Raw genomic sequence first — 19,247 nt, forward strand, 5'->3', positions numbered from 1 at the left:
GCTTTCTAAAATCTATGATGATCCCCTTTTGGTTCAAAAGTATGAAATGCAACCCTTTTCCACTGCTTTCCAGGAGATGCGTCACTCTGATTTTATTCTAGCCATGAAGATATTCTTGATGAGATTCTATTTTCCCATCATGCACATTAATTTAGTGGGAGGCACTGCTCTGTTTTATGGGGTGGAAAAAAAATTCGCATTTGTTTTGAGTGTCTGTTGGGTAGAATTCAGTTAAGGTGAAGCCTAAAGCGAAGTGAAGAGTTATCAACCAGCAGGTGCCATTAATAGGAAATTGTGCTGATTTTATTCAGTATTTTTCCTTATTTGCAGTAAAATGACAGCAGTTACATTAAATTGTACTCCATAGATGTAAAAGGGGGAAATATGTACGTGGCTTGTCAGAGTTCAACCCCTTCCCTGGCGTGAAGAGGGAGATGGTGGAACAGAACATACATCACCTTTCAGTATTGCAGTGAGCATGGTCTGCCCCAGCCCTGCCTCTCTATTAGTCCCTGTCTTTCAGAGCAAAATGGGCATGTTGGAGAAGGAATGGACCTTTAGGTTATTGGAACCGGGAGCTGCGTCGTTTCTTTTCCCCCCCCGAAACAGAAAGAAATCATAACTGACTTCAAGTAAATCACTCCTTCTCTCCATCTGCCTTCTATCTCAGCTCTTGGAGAGGTTATCTGTGAAATGTGGAAGGAATGATCTCACACACAAGTTATTGTGGCTTAATTTTTTTTAACTGATTTGTACAATAAATATACAGTAAGGCTGATACCTGCCTGGGGTGGTGAATGGCTTACTATGTTTGTATAGTACTTGGAATGGGTTGGAGACATAATGTTGCATACATCTAAAGCATTATTTCCCTGACTGATTTAACTTCTTGTGCTCATACAGTTTTCCCCTAAGAAGTTGTCTTTTTCAAGTGTAGGATTGTGTTACAAAATGAAGGCTCTTCTGTTCCTTCCGTGAACTTCGGGAGTTGATTATAGGCTGCGTATCTGTCTCATAATTTGTGGGCAGCGGCTGCAGTGGAACAGACTGCTAAGAGAGGTGTTATGGTGAATTGAAATGCGAAGTGGATATTTAAATACAGCCTTGTAGTGTTAAGACCACTCTTTCTGGCATCTTGGGTTAATGAGTGGCCTGGTCCGTGGCAAGGGCAATCCCATACTACAGCAATAGCCACCAGACCTATTGCATATAGTAAAAATATTTGGAGCACAGTTTGGGGCAGGATGCTGGGATTCTGAATTTGGTCGTATTTGCTCAGCTCTGCGTTAGTAGCTTATCAGCTAGAGCAAATATTCCCCATTACATCACCCACCTTTTTCAACTGCAGTATTGGTAGTTATCAAATTAGGGCTTTTTATATTCAGGGTGAGAATATGCAAAGACGAATCTAATGGAGTCAATAACACAGCAGTTGTCTCATCATCAAGCTGGGGAGAGTAATAAAATATATATGCTGTCGATATTTTGGTCCCGAACTATTATGATGGTATTGACACACAGCAGAAATACAGTATTGACTCTCTTTGTCTATTTTATTTGAGTAAAGTGTTTGGCCACAAACTTTATGCATTTTTCTACCGGATTTAGAGAGTGTGGGATGCATCCGCTTTCTAACCCTGCCAGCTGATTGCCGATTTATTTCAGGTCAAAGAATGTGCAGGTTGCGGCAAGGTAGTTTGAAACAGCATCTTTATTATCACAGCTCACATGTTGGCCGCTTTCATTTGTTTCACTACTTGTGCCCTCCAGGCATGCAATATAATCTTTCAACTGGTTGTTAGGACCAAATGGTCTGGTTTTTAGCTGGTTTGCTGCAGGCAAAGTCCAGTAGGAAGCCCAGCAGGGCATGTGTTCCCACTTTGCATGAGTTGGTCTAATGATATTTTCCCCATTAACATTTGGAAGATAGATCTAATCTGTTGGGGTTGGGGAGGGAGAAATCTGTTTGAGGGTTGTCAGCTGGGGAGATAACTGCTAATCATAAATGGACCACCAGCTAACATCGCAGATATGCCTGGAATGTGTGCATTCAGTAAAAAGTGTTGTGTGGTTTGTTTTTTTTTTTTTAAATACTGTTTGGATGCCACAAGGTTACTTAACATGTATTCCTTTAACAGGTCTCCGTGTAAGTGGGCTCCATGGAGCACAGATAAGAGACACAGAGAGAAGTATGTGCAAGCAGTCTTTAATGCTTTTTGCCTAGACTAAATCTCTGAGTCTGCTCAGCTTTTATTTTTGTTTTTAATGCATACCAGTCTGCTTGAAATTTCTCTTCTCCCTCCTCCCTCCCCCCTTTTTTCCTTTTTTTTTACTACTTTGGGCTTAATTTGGGAAGGGGGGAGGTTAGTTGCAGGGATTTGGATTTGGGCAGGCAGGATTTTCTCCCATGACTCTCAGCATGGGGAGCCACGGATCAATTCCCTATCCTGTGTTCAGCTGGACACTGGGTTATGGTGTGTGTTGATCAAGAAATCCCCTCCTGTTTTGTACCACATAACGCATTCATTTCAGCCACTGAACCTAAATTACTGTTTTGCTTTTCTTTCTTTTTTGATGAAATGGTAAGAACTCTTTTTCTATAGGGATGAAGTTAGTTTATCCGTGCTAATGCTTTGATTTTTTTCCTTTTTTCTCTCTCTGCCACAGTAGGTAACCAGTTAGGGGCCCTGGTACATCAAAGGTAAGCAGTGGGTTATGTTTTATTATTTATTGATCAATTCTAATTGTTTATTGATCCACCATCTGTAGTAGTGTTAGGAAGTCAGAGGTTGAGAATGTGGAGAAACTGTCAGCTTGGGTTTTTTCCAGGATGGGGTTTCTGCTACCCTTTTAAGGTTGTTTGTTGTGATGAAGAAAGAAGAGTTGATGTGAAACTTGGATTTGGTTCCTGTAAATCTGCAAGACCGAGAAGAATAAATTCTCTCTCCTCTCCATTCCCCTACCCTGACAGGAGGGAAGAAAGAAAAAGTAAAAAAAGCTCTGGCATTTTGACAAAAGTTGGAAGTATTAAATAGATTTTTTTATTATTATTATTTAGTTTTGTTCGTGTAATATGACCGGGGATGACTCCTTTGTCAAAGTTAGTTTTGGGAGACTGAAGCAAGTATGAGTTGTCGTGCAGCATGTCTTAGCATCTAATACAAAAGTAAAATTCTCAGTTTTTCTTGAATCCTGGTCTTAAGGAGTTGTCTGTCTTGTTTTGAGTACGAAGGGAAGAGCATTTCTCAAGCTGGATTCACCTTCGGGCTAATAGTAGTGCATTTCCATCATAACCAGCTGTTTGTTGGGGGCCTCAGCAGAAAGGACAAGCAATATACATGAAGACTCTAGAACCTTCAATTTTTAATGGTTAGGTTGAAGCTAATGTCCAGCTAGGGCAGCACAGAAAGGGGTGGGCAGTGTTGTCTCCTCTGCTGCTGCCTGCCACCTCTCTTCTGCCAGGAGTGGTGTTCATGCAGGGAACTGATTAGGCTGAAAAGCCTGAATTGGTTTGTTTCTGGTTTTGGTGGTTGGTTTTCTGCTAGGTTAGCTTCTTTGTCCATCTGCAACCGTTCCTCCAACACAGGGTGGTTAACAAATGATGGAGGATAGGACATTTTGGCAGCAGGCTGAGTTTATTGTGGGTTAAAACAACCGTAATTCTGAACCTCCGTGTAGCAGGTGAGTCTGTTCTGTTGCAGGTATGGATGGCACTGTTTGGTTTTGCATCGCTGCTAGTGAGCCTCAGGACAGTGGAGAGTGCTTTACCTGCAGCTTAGCTGGTGAAGTCTTATGTGTATTTTATACCTTCCCTAACTGATCTAAAGCAAAAAATTGGAAGATTTTAATGTACCTCACCACAAAACCTGCATTGAACTTATTATGCAGGTGTTCCATTGCTTTTGAGATTGCTGAACAAATTGTATATAATGCATATCTAAATATATGGAGTTTGCAAATTTCATATTCATTGTGTTGTATTTTCTAAAAGATAGAAATGACTAAGCAAAAAACCAAAGTTATTTCCTTCCTACTTGACTATGGTCAGGTCTTAGGAAATTGCTTTGGGTGCTATGTTTTGAGGCAGAGACACATTGAAAAAGTCCAAAGAGCGACAGATATGGAAGCCTCGAGATAGTAAGACTTCAAAGGATAATTGGGATAATTGAAGACAGCTTTTATAAATTCCAAGGAAAAGAATGATAAGGACAAGCAGGCAAAAAAAAAAAAAATCTGTGAATATCGGAGGGGGCATTCATATCAGGATTGGCTTTGGTTAGTGTCTCTTGGCAAGAGCATATCCAAAAGTGGTAGGCAGAGACTGTGGCTTGGAAGGTCTAGGCTAAATATTAAAGAAACCTTGCCGTTATTCTGTTAAATCTGTCCGGCGCAAGAATGACAAAAAGAAGTTCTTCCATCAGCTCCATTGAAGCTAGTGGAGAGTAGACTGGAAATGTATCCAGCATAGGAGAAATTAGGTGACCACGAGAGGTCCTTTCCAAAACAAATGATTTTTGACTGTGATGTGGTGTTTACTCGTGTGTGCAAAAGCCTTATGGTGTGCCTGGCTTCCACGGTCTTCCAAATTGTTCTTTGTAATGACTATTTGATTTTTTTCTTCCTTTTTTTTTTTTTTTTAGGGCTGTAATAACAGAAGATTTCAAAGTGCCTGATAAAATGGTTGGATTTAGTAAGTACCTTGGATGCTTTTGATGTTTCTTGATGTGTTTTGTGTGCAGGAATGCTGTTTATTCTGACATGCTCACAAGTTTTTGTGCTTACTAGCCTTGGATAAGCCTTGTCTAATGCTGTCTTCATGGGGACCAGATGATCTGTGTTTAAAATCCAGGTGCAAACTGTGTGGAGAAGCTTGGTGTCCCAGTAACAAGAACAAGACTGCGTGGTACAAGTTACTGAGAGTTTTAGTGATTCTCTCCTTTAAATTCCCGCTAGCATAGTACATAAACAAGTCCAAAAATGAATTTATTTCCCCTCACTGAAACATTTTACTTCCTTTGAGTATGCAAAACTGTGAGAGTTGAGGGAGGAAAACAACATTTAAATGTTAAAATAAGAGTTGACTCAAGGCAAGTTAAACAGAATTTTAAATCTCTCATACATTTGCTGCAGGGAAGCGCAACTAGCATGCATTGCTCAGATGAGAATTTTTCCTAGATTTGCATTCCTGATACTGTTCTCTTTCAAGCTTGATCCTAATTTCTCTCTTCCTCTTGATGATCATTACTCTTCCTTTCAATGGCATCTCCTGCTGATGTGATTGCATAGACTCTTCCACTGCTAGATCTCTGCGTATCTCTTCCAATTTGATATATGGACAGTAAAAAGGAAAATAACAGGCTGTGATAATTACCCCTTAGTGCATGAAGTTTTGTCCCGACTCTAAAGACACTATAAAACTGTAACTCAAATTCCTGCAAAGGAAATGCTCACTCTTCTCCTGCCAGACCTCTTCATTTGTGGGTCCTGGTACCACAAGTGGGGAAACATTGGAGGGATGCTGTAGCTCTGCGAGAGAGGAGCTTGCATGCTCTGTTGGTGCATCATCTCTGTGTTAAATCTAATCCTGGTTTAGAGGCAGACAGAGGCAGAAGGGTGGCAAACCCACAGCTGAGAGATGCTTCTGTGGGAGCATCTTGAGCCAGGCATACCTGTTTGACTTGACAGTTTTGCTCTTTTTGTGGTCTGGGAAGGATATGAATGGTGATGGGCACATAGTCTCTCCTCAGTATGTCTCGTCGTGAAACAACGATGTGCCAACTCCAAGAGTTAAGCGAGATGGGTATTTGTTTTCACTTAAGGTTGATAGAGCATTTCGGTATGTAGCAGTTCTGTCTGAGTGCAGACCAGCCAAATAGCATGCCCATTGAAAAGAGGCAGTAAAATATGAATTTTAAAGAAACAAAAGCAAAAGTCTTTGCCTTTTTTAGTACCCCACATAACTGGTTTATTGGTTCAGGCTGAACAAGATATACTTAAATGACTGTTCTAGCAGCGCTCAAACTAGTGCCTGGTTTCTTGCTGTTTCCATTCCAGTGCAAGACAGGCTTTTTTGTTTTGTTTTGTTTTTCCAAACAAATAGAATAACTTTCAGCAGTATTTTAATGTTTCTCTGCTATGATAAATTTGGTCATGCTGTGGATGCCTCTTCTGCAATCCTGGAGTCAAACTGTTCCTTTATATTTAGCTGCAGCCGAGTAAAAGGGGGAAGGTGCTCTGCAGTTACTTGGAAAAATGGTATGTTCTGATGCTTGTTGAACTCATTTCAGTAATCGGCAGGGGAGGAGAACAGATCTCACGAATTCAGGCAGAGTCTGGCTGCAAAATTCAAATTGCTCCAGGTAAGAGCCTCTTTGTATGGTGGGTGAACAGATTTTAATGTTGAAGGATGTTATGTCCATTAGATCAGGTGCCTTGCCATGCTGGTGGCATGTTATCACCGTTAACAACTGATTCATGCTAGGCTAACATGCATGGGAGAGCTGTTGTGGGACTGACCTCCCGACTAGCATAGAAAACAGGTTTGTCAGGTGGTTTGGGGAATGAAACAATTAAGGAACTGTCTTTAACCAACAGATGGGTACAGTGCAAGTGGACAATTCGTGTTGTACTTAGACCTGAAATTGTAGCTGTTGAGTTTTCTCCTGGTGGTACCACTTTGTTCAGCTCTGCCGTTTGTCTCTGATTAGTCTGGTCAGCTCCAGCTCCTGGCAGAAGACATTTCAGGAGGGTGGCAGCAGCTCTTTGTACAAACTCGCCTTGCATAGAAAAAATGGGACCATCCGTTTGTTCTGTGCTAGTGGCTGTTTTCTTTGGGGAAGACCGTACTGCAGTGCTGTACAGGAGACTGTTGATGAATGTAATCTTAAGTTCTTACACCTCCCTTTAATTGGTGGGGAAGGCTTTAAAAGAATGCAGACATCCAGCAAATCATTTAAAATATGTTGACCCTGGAAGTCTTTGAATTCATTAACGTGCCCTTTGTGCAGTGGAGGCAGTGCTTCCATTAGTGCTTGATAGTTGCTGAAACAGCTGCCTTTTTTTTTAATTCCGTGTATTAAAAGTTTCCTTCTTGTTTCCTTTGTAGACAGTGGTGGGATGCCCGAGAGGCCCTGTGTACTCACCGGGATGCCAGAGAGCATTGAGTGAGTTCTGATTTCATTTCTCTCCTTTCTCCTTCTCTCTCTTCTCCCTAATGCTGTGCTTTGTCAGTGGTGCTACTTGGTTAGCCACACCAGCAAATGTTGGCCTAGAGAAACTTGAGGGTCTCTGGAGCATAGAACCTCTTGGTCTGATGCTTTAAACTGTGCACCTTGAAGGCTTTTTTCTAGTTGCAGTTTGAACCCTCTGCAGAAATTTCCATGGAATTCCCCTCCGCAGGGCAAGGTTGCTCTTAGGGCACCTAGGATGCAGTTTTCTAACTGCAGCTTTCCAGGATACTGAGCTAAGCTGTTGAAGGGCACTTCTCTTCTCCCCTTCGCTTCCCTACTCCCATTGAGGTGACCATCCTTCCAGCTGAAGAAGGGCTGCATGAGGCCTCCAAAGCCTGTCGGTGCCACTCCAGAATAATCTGGAGGTGTTGGTGTTGTTGCAGAGCAGCATGAGGCCCATGGGTGTGCTTGCCTCTGCATCGCTGCCAACAAGAAGCAAAGGACTGAACCAAAGTCTTGAATTCTGATCCCTGCATGGTAGAGACACGTGGCCAGCCAGCAGGGGTTTCTACTCTTTAGACCTATAGAAACTTTAGGGACAGTGTTTCCTCCCTCCCCCTTCCCAGGAGCTGAGTTTGAGACTCTCACAAACCAGTTGAGGACCTCCTGCTGGAACTGGATCCAGGATCCTCAGGCTTACAGGAACACACTTAACATATGGAGCTGCTCTTTCTCTCCCCAGCCTTTGGGTAGGTGGGTTTTTTAAAATCCATCTGGAAATCTTTGAGTTGCATTTGATAGTGAAAATACATGGGCGCAAAGACTGTCTCTCTAAAGAGAAGACACTCATCATTCTTCCATTCCTAAGAGATCTAAGGGTACTTAAATCTCCTTATTCTACCATAATACTGCAAGCAGTGAGCCAGAATAAATATAAATGGCAAGCTCACATTATAGGGCAGGCAATGTATTCTTGCTGATATTGAAGTGCTTTTCCCCCTTTAGCAAAGGGTATTTCAGAACAAGAGCAAAATATTAAAAAGCTGGGATGCCTGATGAGGTGCAACTGGGGAAGAATGGGGGAGAGATGTAGTTAAGACTTCATGGTTCTGAAATAAGCAGTTAAATGCAGTCATGTCCAAGGCTGTCTTTAAATAAAATAAAGAAAAGTGAAAATACTCAATTTGTGAAGCAGAACAAGGCATTGAGGACATGGAATTAGGCAAAATTTAATTTACTTTTGTGCTAAAATTCTTGTCAAGTTGACTGTTTGAACTACTTTTTTCAGGCTACTTGTAGAAAAAGAAGTAAGGAAACCAATCTAGATATCAGAGTTCTTTGTGAAGGGTTTTGTGAGGAGTGTTTCCATTAGTTATACCCAGTGGCAAACTAATAGGGTTAATTTCCAAATGACCCCTTCTCATCTGAAATACATTGTGTATTAACTGTTGTAGTCTCTATATTGTCACTAAAAGAACTTTATGCAAAATATGAAGGTAGATGAATAAAACCTCTTAAGAGTCTTCCAGAATATTTGAAGTGGACTTCCAGAAATTCCACCTTTTGCCTTGTTTTGTGAGAAAGTCAAGAGAAAGCAGCGCTCTGATCTGTGTGCAGCCTCAGATCACCACCCCCTGAGCTGTCTTGGGTGAATGTCTGCTTGCGAGGGATGACATTTGTTTCTTCAAATCACCAGAGAGAAGACAGTCCTCCTAGGGTGCCCGATATGGCTTGGTATGAAGTGGAGAGAGGGGAAGATGCTGCTTTAGACTGTATAGGGAACTGGTGACTTTCTTCTACCTATTTTGAGAAGGGTTGTGGGAGAAGGGCAGGAAAGGGATGTGTTGGTACTAGGAGTCTTCAAGATGAAGGGAAACCTGTCAGTTACCTCTGACATGCTAAAGATTTTAGAGAAGGGATCTTTAATCTCCCAAATGCTTCTTTGTGTGTCTCTTCTCACCAGGAGTAGAAGAACCCAGTCTTTCACTGGTTGCTGCTGCAGTATCCTTGCCTCGCTTCGTGGTGTAGCTTCAGCACCTACTGCTTGGGGCAGAGGCTGTGTTAGAACAGTGTTCTGGTGCTGCTGGTAAGAGCAGGCAGAGAAGAGCAAGGCAGTTGCCTCCGATTGATCGGAGAGTGGTTAACCAGTGTGCTGTGTTAGTATCGGAGCAGTGTGTGTGGTTTTTTGTCTTGACCAAGGAGAATGGAGCTTGAGTTTTACCAAATATTGTATAGATGTTAAAAAAGTTTAGAAAGGTTTAGAACCTAGAGCATCTTCATTCAAAATAAGCACCGCAAATGCTACAGCTCAGCTATTATCCTTAACTTCCAAAGAGGTCAGAGCATGCTGCTGCTCTTCCTTCTCTCTTCCCCTTTCAGAAATCAAACTGCTTATAAGTAATCATGATAGGGGAAAATATACATCAAAGAGTTAAAAAAGCAAACGTTGTGCTAACTATGGTTTCCTCCAGCTTTTCACTACTTCTCCTCTCCCCGATCGCTTCCCATTCCGATGGTTCCTGGTCTCTTGGTCACGTGGAACAATGTTGTCTAATGGTTGTTTCCCTCGATTCTTTTCCAAAGACAAGCAAAACGGCTACTGGGGCAGATTGTAGATCGCTGTCGGAACGGACCTGGTTTTCACAACGATGTTGATGGCAACAGTACGATTCAGGAGATTTTGATCCCGGCATCCAAAGTGGGTCTAGTCATCGGCAAAGGAGGTGAAACAATAAAACAGTTGCAGGTGCGCAAGATGCATTTACTTTAGGGCTCTCTTCCCTACTGCAGCTTCTCTAGATCAACAAGAGCGTGCTGAAATGGAGAGCCTTAAATGCTCTAACCTTCTACAGCAGGGACTACTCTTCTGCCTTCGGAGAGCTGGACTCAAATCCAATCTTGTGTTACAAACAAAATCAGTTTGGCCCCAGCTACGCATGTAGTGGAGTTTTGCCAGAACTGTGAAAGAAACTTGTATGCTTTAGATAACATTTGGTGCGTGCTGTTTAGGAGGGGTTCCTTGTAGCCAAGAAAAGGCTATGTCTAGTCCGCTGCTGCAATAGTTTTTAATGCCAGCCATGCTATTGTAGAGTGTTGTGCTTCTCTTTTGTTGCTGATCTGTGATAAAGCTGGCAAGTGTTGTCTTTTTTTTTTTCTCATCCCACCACTTTCTAATTAAAAGTGTTGTGTTATGTATAAATCTATGTTCCTAGACATTCTTTATTCCTCCATCTGGTAGAAGTTTTTTAAAGACTAGAGGGTTTCAGAAAAGCACCTAGGTCAAAAAATGTAGGGTTTTTGAGTGCCCTGATTAGGCCTCTGTCATCCAATAGTTTTAAGGCTGGTCACTTAATAACTGTTATATGCAGACAGCTACAGATTTTGGAAAGGGCTGAAAAATCAGTTGTTGAGGTAGAGGGGTTCTCTTTGCAAGGAGTTCAGCTATTTGAGAACTTTCTGGCAGTCCTTTACACTCTAGGACTGTTACTGAATTTGTGCTATAACTACCCGTGAAGAGCTAAAGTAGCGTTCTGTAAAGCTGCTGATTTGATCTACATGATGTTTAGTAACCAAAATATAGTCCCTTGTTTTAGGGACTCTGCTTAGCAAAGTGCTCTGTGCTTTTTCTTCAGGAGCGAACAGGTGTGAAAATGATTATGATTCAAGATGGTCCGTTGCCTACTGGAGCAGATAAACCTCTCCGTATTACTGGAGATGCATTTAAAGTACAGGTATGTAATAAAAGTAAGCAGTTGCCCCAGAGAACTGAGGAGAAATTTAAACTTTAGTGTATTTGTGAGCGTCTAATGGAGTCGAATCCAACTGTAAATGTAACGATCCTTGTTGGTTTTGTTTGTTCTGTAAGGTTGACGAAGTTTGAGTAGAGCAAGTTAAAACACCAGACTAGCAAGTGTTGGCTTGTTTACAGCATAACCTAGGAGCTCTCACTCCACACAATATTAGACATGGGTAGGAGAAGAGCTGAGGAGGAGGGTTTGGAGAAAGTAGCTTTGAAACGCTTTCCAGTCTGTGTAGCAAAAAATCATAGCTGTATGTTACTTGAGCAAGTGGGTTCTTAGTGACTAACTTAATCACACATTTGAGAAAGTTTTGTGGAAGGTTAACTATCTCAGACAGCCAATTGACGCAGGTAATTAAAAAAAAAAAAATCCCACAACAACTCCTGAAACCAAGGGGTTTGCTTAATATTGGTACCTCAGTCTCCTTCTGTCAGGGTTCTACAGATATGTTCATACCTGCGGTTCAAAGCAAAAACCATGATCAGCCAGAGACTGGAAGATTGCAGCATGATGGAAGCGCTTGAATTAAAGAATTAAAGTTTAGCTGTGGCATGTTGCATTTCTCAGCAAGTGCTTTTCATACCTTGCTAAGTACTTAAATCTAGCTTAACATTCCTGTCTCTAATAAAAATAGTTCTGTTTGATAGGATCTCCCTAATTATAAATTGCTGAAACAGTTTATGTTGCTCAGGGACAGTATGTTTGGGTTGTATTTTTCAAACCTCTTATTGCAAGTGGGCTTTTAGATTTAATTTTTTTTTTCAAAATTCTTATATTTATTGTGGAGGTATAGATATGCAAAAAGGAGTTTAATGGCAGTCTTGCTACTTTTAACCAAATCATACTTTAAGTGCTGCTACTTCCCAGGTGGCGGCTTCTGCCTTGCAAGATTTGCTGTTGTCACATCTTCCGTGCCATAAATCATGCCAAGCAATCATGGAGACTGCATAGGCTGGAGGATCTTTGAGGCACTTAGAAAAGTTGAGCATGCTTAGAAAGCACTTAAGAAGCTTGATGAATCCTTGGGTTTGATGGGATTCTCTGAATGCTGCAGCAGAGTGCAAGAGCATTCTTAACTCTCTCAAATCCCTATGAAATCTCTCCATTGCTCTTATTTCTGTCTTGGCATCTCTGAAAAGTCTTGAGTTGTTTCCTTCTGTAAAAAATACCACGGGGGCATGGAAAATATGTAAAAATGTGAAAGGAGTCAGATTCACCAGTGTCCCTCAAACTTGGAAACAGAACCAAAATGTCAAAAGCTCGACTGGTAATATGTTATGTAGAAACAAAGGCTTTGGTTTTGACATGTAGGCTTTTTTTTAATGGTGACTACTGTTGGCTTATTTCCAAGGTACACTTTTACTAGCTGGGCTACATGCAAGCTTGTGAATGGCCTTGAGGGCTGCAAGTAGGTAGGAAGAATATTCATTTGTCTCAGAAAATGTCTTGCTGGATTGCTGCAGACTTGGGCTTAACTTTTCTGAGTGTCAATAAGCTCATTACTGCCCACCCGCCTCCTTGGTACGTGCTCTCTAGCTCTTAGTGGACATGATCTCTGCTATGCTACCACAGCTTCTACCGTACTATATTGGTTTCGGTCCTATCCGGTAGGAAAGGGCCTTCGCTTCCTTTAATTTAAAAACAAAACAAAAACAACAAAAAAAGAGATTTTAAAAGATAAAGGGCCTTTTTGAAAGACCGAAGGAAGCAATTGCACACAAGAAGCTGCCACCTTGCACACTTGGCAGGTTTTGTCAGACATGGAAGATGCCATCAAGAACAGATCTCCATTGACTGTGGTAAAAGAAATTCTAAATCAGAATGCTGTTTCCGTTAAGCAGATGGAGATCACTTTGCCTGAAGCCTGACCATTAGCCACTGTCGAGGCCCTAACACCAAGATGGCAAGCAGAATAATTTTAAGCTAACTGTAACTTCTTTCCCCATATAGCAAGCGAGGGAAATGGTACTGGAGATCATCCGAGAGAAAGATCAGGCAGACTTCCGAGGCGTACGCAATGATTTCAGTTCTAGAATGGGAGGAGGCAGCATAGAGGTATGTTTTCTTCACGAGTACTCTGCTAACCTCCCTGTGGGATGGGTACTGGGTGGAAGTCATCGAATTGCACATGTAACCTGTAAGCTTATTTTTAAATGCATTGTGTTCTGTTGCCAGAAGAGTGAGTCTGGCTGCAAAGAAGAGGAGTTCTCATGGACTCCCAGATGGCACTTTTCTAATTGTCTTTTTAAGCTGCATTCTTGTAGTGCAGAGTTCATTTAGCGGGGAAGGAATTTGTGGCCACATGTTTGTTTTTCTTAAGTGATATGGTTCTGTAGCCTGGAGCTGCCTAACGTGGCCTGTCCTCATAGTTAAGAGCGTCTCCTTGTAAAATCAGAGTAATTCAGTCTAGTTCTCTGAGCTTTCATACTGCTTTGCCTTTCCCATCAGGTCTCTGTGCCCAGGTTTGCTGTTGGAATTGTGATAGGAAGAAATGGAGAAATGATCAAAAAGATTCAGAATGATGCTGGAGTTAGGATTCAATTTAAACCAGGTTTGTGTGAGGATGGAGAGCTGTTACTTTCTGACCAGTGTTCCAGTTTGGGATTGCTAAAGTGAATCTGATCGGAGATTACAGCAGCTAGGCTTTCCTAATTTAAAGGTGCATTATGTCTCTTTCTGAAACCCATTTAAATATGATGTGCTGCTTCCTCGTGCACTTTCTGGTTTCCAGAGAGTAAGATTATATAGAGCTCATTTGCAAACATTAGATGTCACAACAGTCATGTCTTGAGTGGTAATAATATGGATACACAAAATAACAGTAACAAAAACCCTTTTATTTCCTGTTAAAGAATTCTCCTTCAGGACATTAAAGCCTTTGGGGATCAGGAGTTGATTAATTCTAAGTAACTTTCTCTGGGTCCTTGGCTGTCTGATCACCTATCAAAGCTGCCTTTGTCCTCTTAAAATTATATCAGTCTCTTTCATGGCTTTTTGACATTTGAAAGTGTTGCCTTTTGAATGTTGTTTCCTCTGCAAGGTGGGTTGGGTTTTGTCGTCTTTCAGTCCATGGAAGAGGGGCTGAAGGTGGAGGGAAGAGGTAGCTCTTGGGGTAGTTATGTTCTGTGAAAATGCTGCTAGCAGTGGTGGTGCTAGAAGGAAGCTTTTGCTGGTGGGTGGATGTTTTCTCCTTTTAATTTAGTCTTTGCCATCTCTCTTCACAGATGATGGGATTAGTTCTGAAAGAGTCGCACAGGTCATGGGGCTTCCCGATAGGTGTCAACACGCGGCACACATCATCAGTGAGCTCATTCTCACAGCACAGGTGGGTTCTGGAGGCTCTTGGGAGGAAAGTGCTTATATGGGAATGTAGTCTGCATGCATGCAGCTGTGTGGATGGATGCCACCATCGGAAGAACAGCAGTGTTAAATTTTCCCTCTGGTAGGCCACACGTGCTGCTGCCCAGGACAGAGCTACTAGGTTTGTTTTTTGTTTATTTAATTTTTTTTTTTAATGTAATATGGGCTAACTGAGCTATGGGGAGGTCTCCTATTCTCAGGCAGTATTATGAGGCCTCCTTGTAGCTCCACGTTTACCCCTCCATGTTTAGTTGTTCTTAAGTTATTTGGAAATGGTGACCTGGTGGAATGGAGTCTAGCAGTAGTGTGAGACAGTGACTGGAGGCTCTGCTCAGCAGGGCTGAGTAACGCTTAGACAGCAGAGCATTAACAGTGCTCAGTGGTGCCTCCTCTTCAGACTCTGGTCCTCTGGTCTGGGAGGCAGGCTGTGGCTGTGGGAGGCAGGAGAAGGCAATGAACGCTTACGTATGCGGTCACTGTGCTCTAAGAAAGGCACCAAAGTATTGCATTGCCCAAGAGCAAGAAGTATAAAGATGGGTGAAGTAGTAGGGCAGACTCATGAAGGAGGTTGTATATTCCCTTTGTATTATGAGAAGTGAAGATGTTAGACCATTCCAGACTAGATATGTGAGCATAATTTGTCCATCAAGGACAAATATCTTGATATCTCTTCTTGCCCTGAGATCTGGCTTGAATACTTGATTTCATAATTTTTTTAATAATCCACTTAAACTTTGAGGTCTGTCATGATAGCCTCTGACTGCCCATGGCCTTTGCTGTTGGAGAAATCAGTTACCCAAAATAGGTATGTCCTTTAAGTGTCTTTAAACTTAAAAGCTTCCTTTGGAAGTTTTGGAAAATGTGCATTTCAGCTGAGTAATTCCAGCAGTTCTTTAAAGAATGACACTTGAAAGGGTTTGGAAGCAACTTCTGTGTGTGTCGGTGCCAAGATCTATTGGTTGCTCTAAGGAAAGCCCCCATCACAAACTAAAAGTCCTTTAGTAGTTGATGCTTGTTTATAGGTTTATTTCAGCAGATATAAAGGCATACATTTAAAAAATATAAATATCTTCCTGAGTCAGGAAGGCAACTGTAACCGACGTTACTTGGCATTTCTTTAAAGTGCTTCAAAATCTTGAATGTGAAACTGAAGTCCAAGAATATCTTAATTCAGTGCCATCGATTATAATGCAGTTTAACTTACCTTGCTTTATTTGTTTTTAATGTGCATTGGGGGCCAGCAAAAAACCACTGATGCAAATCTTTTGCCTTCCAAGGAACGAGATGGCTTTGGAAGCTTGGCTGTCACCCGAGGAAGAGGTCGTGGCCGTGGGGACTGGAGTGTTGGAACACCTGGGGGCATGCAGGAAATAACCTACACGGTGCCAGCCGATAAATGTGGTCTTGTTATAGGCAAAGGTAGGTCTGGTGACACTAAATACTGGAGCTTGCAATCTTTCTCTCTCAGGATGGTTGCATTCTTGCTGCCTGACAGTGAGGCTTTGGAGTTTTCTGTAATTGCAGGTATTTAGTGGCCGGTGAATGCAGCATAGGAATAAGCTATAAGCGCTTGTGGTTGTTTTCTTTGTGGTGCTCTCACTCATAATTGTACTCTCCAGGCCCTTGTTCACAATCTGTAAGAGAGGCTCTTCATGCAGAGCTGTCAAGTAAGCTTGTTATAACAAGCAGCTGGCTGAGAAAAGGCAGGTTGATTTGTGGATTCTTTTTGTAGAGAATTCGTTTAAAGGACAGTTTATCAGGGACAAGCAGAACAGTCATTTTGTCATGCTGGATTTCTGTGAGTGCCATGTGATAAAATGGAAGGTCTCTGAATGTGGTAATAACCGTAGCTGCTTCCAGCCATGTGTACCTGAAGTGTCTGATGAATCAAGTGAAGTAGCAGGATTTGTCTGTATCTGAGCTTGCATCTGAGCCTGTCGCAGAGCAGGCTGGTGCACCTTGTCTCGCTCAGACAAGCATGTCCACTGCCATGGAGGCCCCTTGCCTGCCTTAGCCGTTGAATGTCTCCATGCAAAGGAGATGGACAAAGAGTCATCTGGCCTTCCTCTCAAGAACCAGTACAACCCCAAGACAAGTTAGGAAACCAGAGCATCAGCAGCAGTCTCAATTTGTCATAGAGCGTGAGCTACACATCGGGTAATAGCAGTGCTTAGGTTAGAGCCAGGAATAGAAGACCTCTATCGCTCTGAATTGCTGCGATGCTTCTGTGTTAATACATTGACGTATCAAAGGAGTTGCATTTAATTTTTCTATCTGCTTATTTCAGAAAGAATGACATATGCCTTAACTAGTATTTAAGTAATCACAGTTGGCTTTTAGCCTCAGCAGAGGTGAGGTGAATAGAATAGGAACAGATTAGCTACAGCGGTAAAGGAGGCAGAGACTTGAGGGCGTTGTGCCACATTTCAGTGGCATTTAGTTTCCTGCCGTCCTGTTGGGCAGAAGTGAGCCTGCGATGAAACGTGTTGTGGCCTCTTTCCCCTGCTGCACAACCCTGCTGCATCTCACTTGTTCCCTTCCATGTGTCTGGCCCCTATAGCACCCTGAACTCCTGCCTTATTGGATGACAAGGGACACAGGTATGGGACACAAGCATGTCAGCAGTGTATCTGCAATCATTTTCAGATGTTGTTCTTTACCGTAAACCTGTTCACAAACCTGAAAACTTTTTTCGGTATGAAAAAACACCTGCTCTCCCCATTATGCAGAAATTGCAGAGCGATTGTGCTTGATCTCACTGAACAGTCCAGTTGGACAAAAGATCAAGCAAAGCAAGTTTTAAGCCCACAAGTAAGAGTTATATGTATGGAAAAATCAAATTATAATGAAACTTTATTGCTGTATCCATTAGTCATCCTTAATAAAGGATCAGAAAAGGTCACTTGTTGTTCAGCAGTGCACTGAAGTGGAGCATTTGTGACTACAGAGAGCACTGCATGCTGAAAAGATAAATGCAGGTAGTGGAGTTGGATGTCCTAGCATTCAAGTGCAAGGCCTGGCACAGGCTCACTGTGGGGGTGAAGGGTAGCTTTTTACCTTTGTTTCCACAACAGCAAAAGAGGGATTCTTACCCGGCCAGATCAGAAGCTTTCTGGAGTGACTAATTACTAGTTGTATGGTGATTTGAGTGCTTGCAGCTTTGTAATACCACCTTGTAATCGGTGTTCTTACAGTGCCTATGCTCTTAGTGTATTGCAGCCTTCACTTTTTGTCAAGTGAGTGATGGCTGTAGCATTGCCTTTTGGGGCCTGGACCAGGATGGATGTACTACACTCTCCATATGTTGATGCAAGACACCTGAATCTTCTTATTTCCTCTGCAACTGCCTGTGGGGCAGTGTAGGGGAGAGGGGACGTTAGTGGGGTTTTCTTCACAGTGACAATTGTAAAACGTTTCCTCCCCCCTTTTAGTTTCTGAGCGGTTTCCAGCTTCACCCCCTCCACCCTGTGAATCAGGACTTGGCTGTTAGCCTTCTCTGTAAAATCTGGCTGAGTCCTCTGCGCACATGTAGCTTGATCTCTGAGGTTAGCACCCAAGCAATGGGTATCTTGGGCCCCTGGGTGTAGTGTATGCGATGTGGCCCAGTAACTGCTGCTGTGCTTCCAGCTCCATGTCACCACTCGAGAAGGGGAGAAAAGAGGGAGATGAGGAAGTTTCTCAGCTCAATTTCTGCAGCATATATGACAGGTCTGGTTCCCTTTTCTCGTGGGCATCACTTCTCAGCTTGGGAGTGTGAGCCTTTATGAGCTGATAAGAAGTGCTTGGCTCCCTGCAAATCCTGTGCGTAGCTTTTTCCTCTAGAGGGTGGGTAGGTGCAGCTTTTCTTTTCTGAAAGACTCGAGGAAGGGTGGAGATGAGCGCCATACACATGTCAAGCGCTTTCTCTGTTTGGTGGTGCTTGGAAACAAACCGCAGCCTCTCTGGGCCCCCGCTGGATTTCCATGATAAATACAGCAATATTGACAGATAACGTGGCCGGCCTGGCTCTTGTCAGCTCTGCCTTTTAGCAGGTTTGATTAATTGCTTTACGATTTCACGTCCAGCTGGGGGGCCACTCTTGGATCACTTCTGCCCCCCATCAGGTAGAAGAATGGAGCTGGCTGCTGAATGCGTCTATAGACAGCCACCATGTGCTGAGCGGGTCACCTCATTATGGGGGAAGATGAACTCCTTCCGGCACCGTGCAGCATCATGTTGACCGCGTCATTTCATTTGCATGCTCTGGAGGCTGAAATGGGATCACTTGGATGGGAGGGAGCACTTTGGCATGTACCAGACTGGAGGGTAAGGAGGAGAAGGGCACCACGTCCTGGTACGGGGGGGTAGGAGCTTGCAGCCTCTGACCAAACCTGGAAAGCCAACTAACCTGATCCTGCAATATGGTCTAGGAGGGACCTGATGTGGAGACTGCCAACTTGGTGCCGAGTGCTAAATGGGGAAATGATTTGAAATCTATATTCTGCTTGCTTCTAGTTTGAGAAAGCTTCAATTTTTAATCCCTTTTTGGAAGGAGAAACCTAGTCTGCTGTGCAAGTAGCAACCTGTGGTTATGCCTTTGTCACCCGGTAAAGAAGTTCTCCCACTCCTTCATCATCCAAGTTGTGTTGGCTGAAAGGGTCCTATGTTTTCATTAAGCAGATGAAATGGCTGTTGATTCAGATCTCACCTCAATATGTAAAAACCAGAGCTTCAAACAAGTCTGCGTCAGACAAAAGCATTACATAAAAAAAAACTTCTTGGTGTTGAAACTTCATCTTACCACTTTCCCATGCTTGACTGAAAATAAGTGGCTTGGCTTTTGGCTGCACAGTACAATCACTGTTGTCTGCTCAGGGATGTGACACGATTATCTTTTGTTAAATGCATCTTCAAAAATTCATTTAGAAAGAGTTAATTG

The 19,247-nt window shown here is 42.6% G+C and overlaps 1 protein-coding gene across 2 annotated transcripts in view; it reads left to right on the top strand.

Moving 5' to 3' along the window:
* Window positions 1–19,247, top strand: part of FUBP3 (far upstream element binding protein 3) — a 41,153-nt gene that overhangs the window by 11,354 nt on the left and 10,552 nt on the right. For both annotated transcript variants that reach the window (XM_050907856.1, XM_050907857.1), the window contains exons 3-13: window positions 2,139–2,189; window positions 2,668–2,701; window positions 4,641–4,690; window positions 6,288–6,359; window positions 7,106–7,163; window positions 9,753–9,915; window positions 10,802–10,900; window positions 12,920–13,024; window positions 13,418–13,520; window positions 14,194–14,294; window positions 15,607–15,748. In XM_050907856.1, the coding sequence (XP_050763813.1) occupies window positions 2,139–2,189; window positions 2,668–2,701; window positions 4,641–4,690; window positions 6,288–6,359; window positions 7,106–7,163; window positions 9,753–9,915; window positions 10,802–10,900; window positions 12,920–13,024; window positions 13,418–13,520; window positions 14,194–14,294; window positions 15,607–15,748 (978 nt within the window). The remainder of the gene's footprint in view (window positions 1–2,138; window positions 2,190–2,667; window positions 2,702–4,640; window positions 4,691–6,287; window positions 6,360–7,105; window positions 7,164–9,752; window positions 9,916–10,801; window positions 10,901–12,919; window positions 13,025–13,417; window positions 13,521–14,193; window positions 14,295–15,606; window positions 15,749–19,247) is intronic.

This window comes from Gymnogyps californianus, chromosome 18, assembly GCF_018139145.2.
Source record: "Gymnogyps californianus isolate 813 chromosome 18, ASM1813914v2, whole genome shotgun sequence".
Lineage (NCBI taxonomy): Eukaryota > Metazoa > Chordata > Aves > Accipitriformes > Cathartidae > Gymnogyps > Gymnogyps californianus.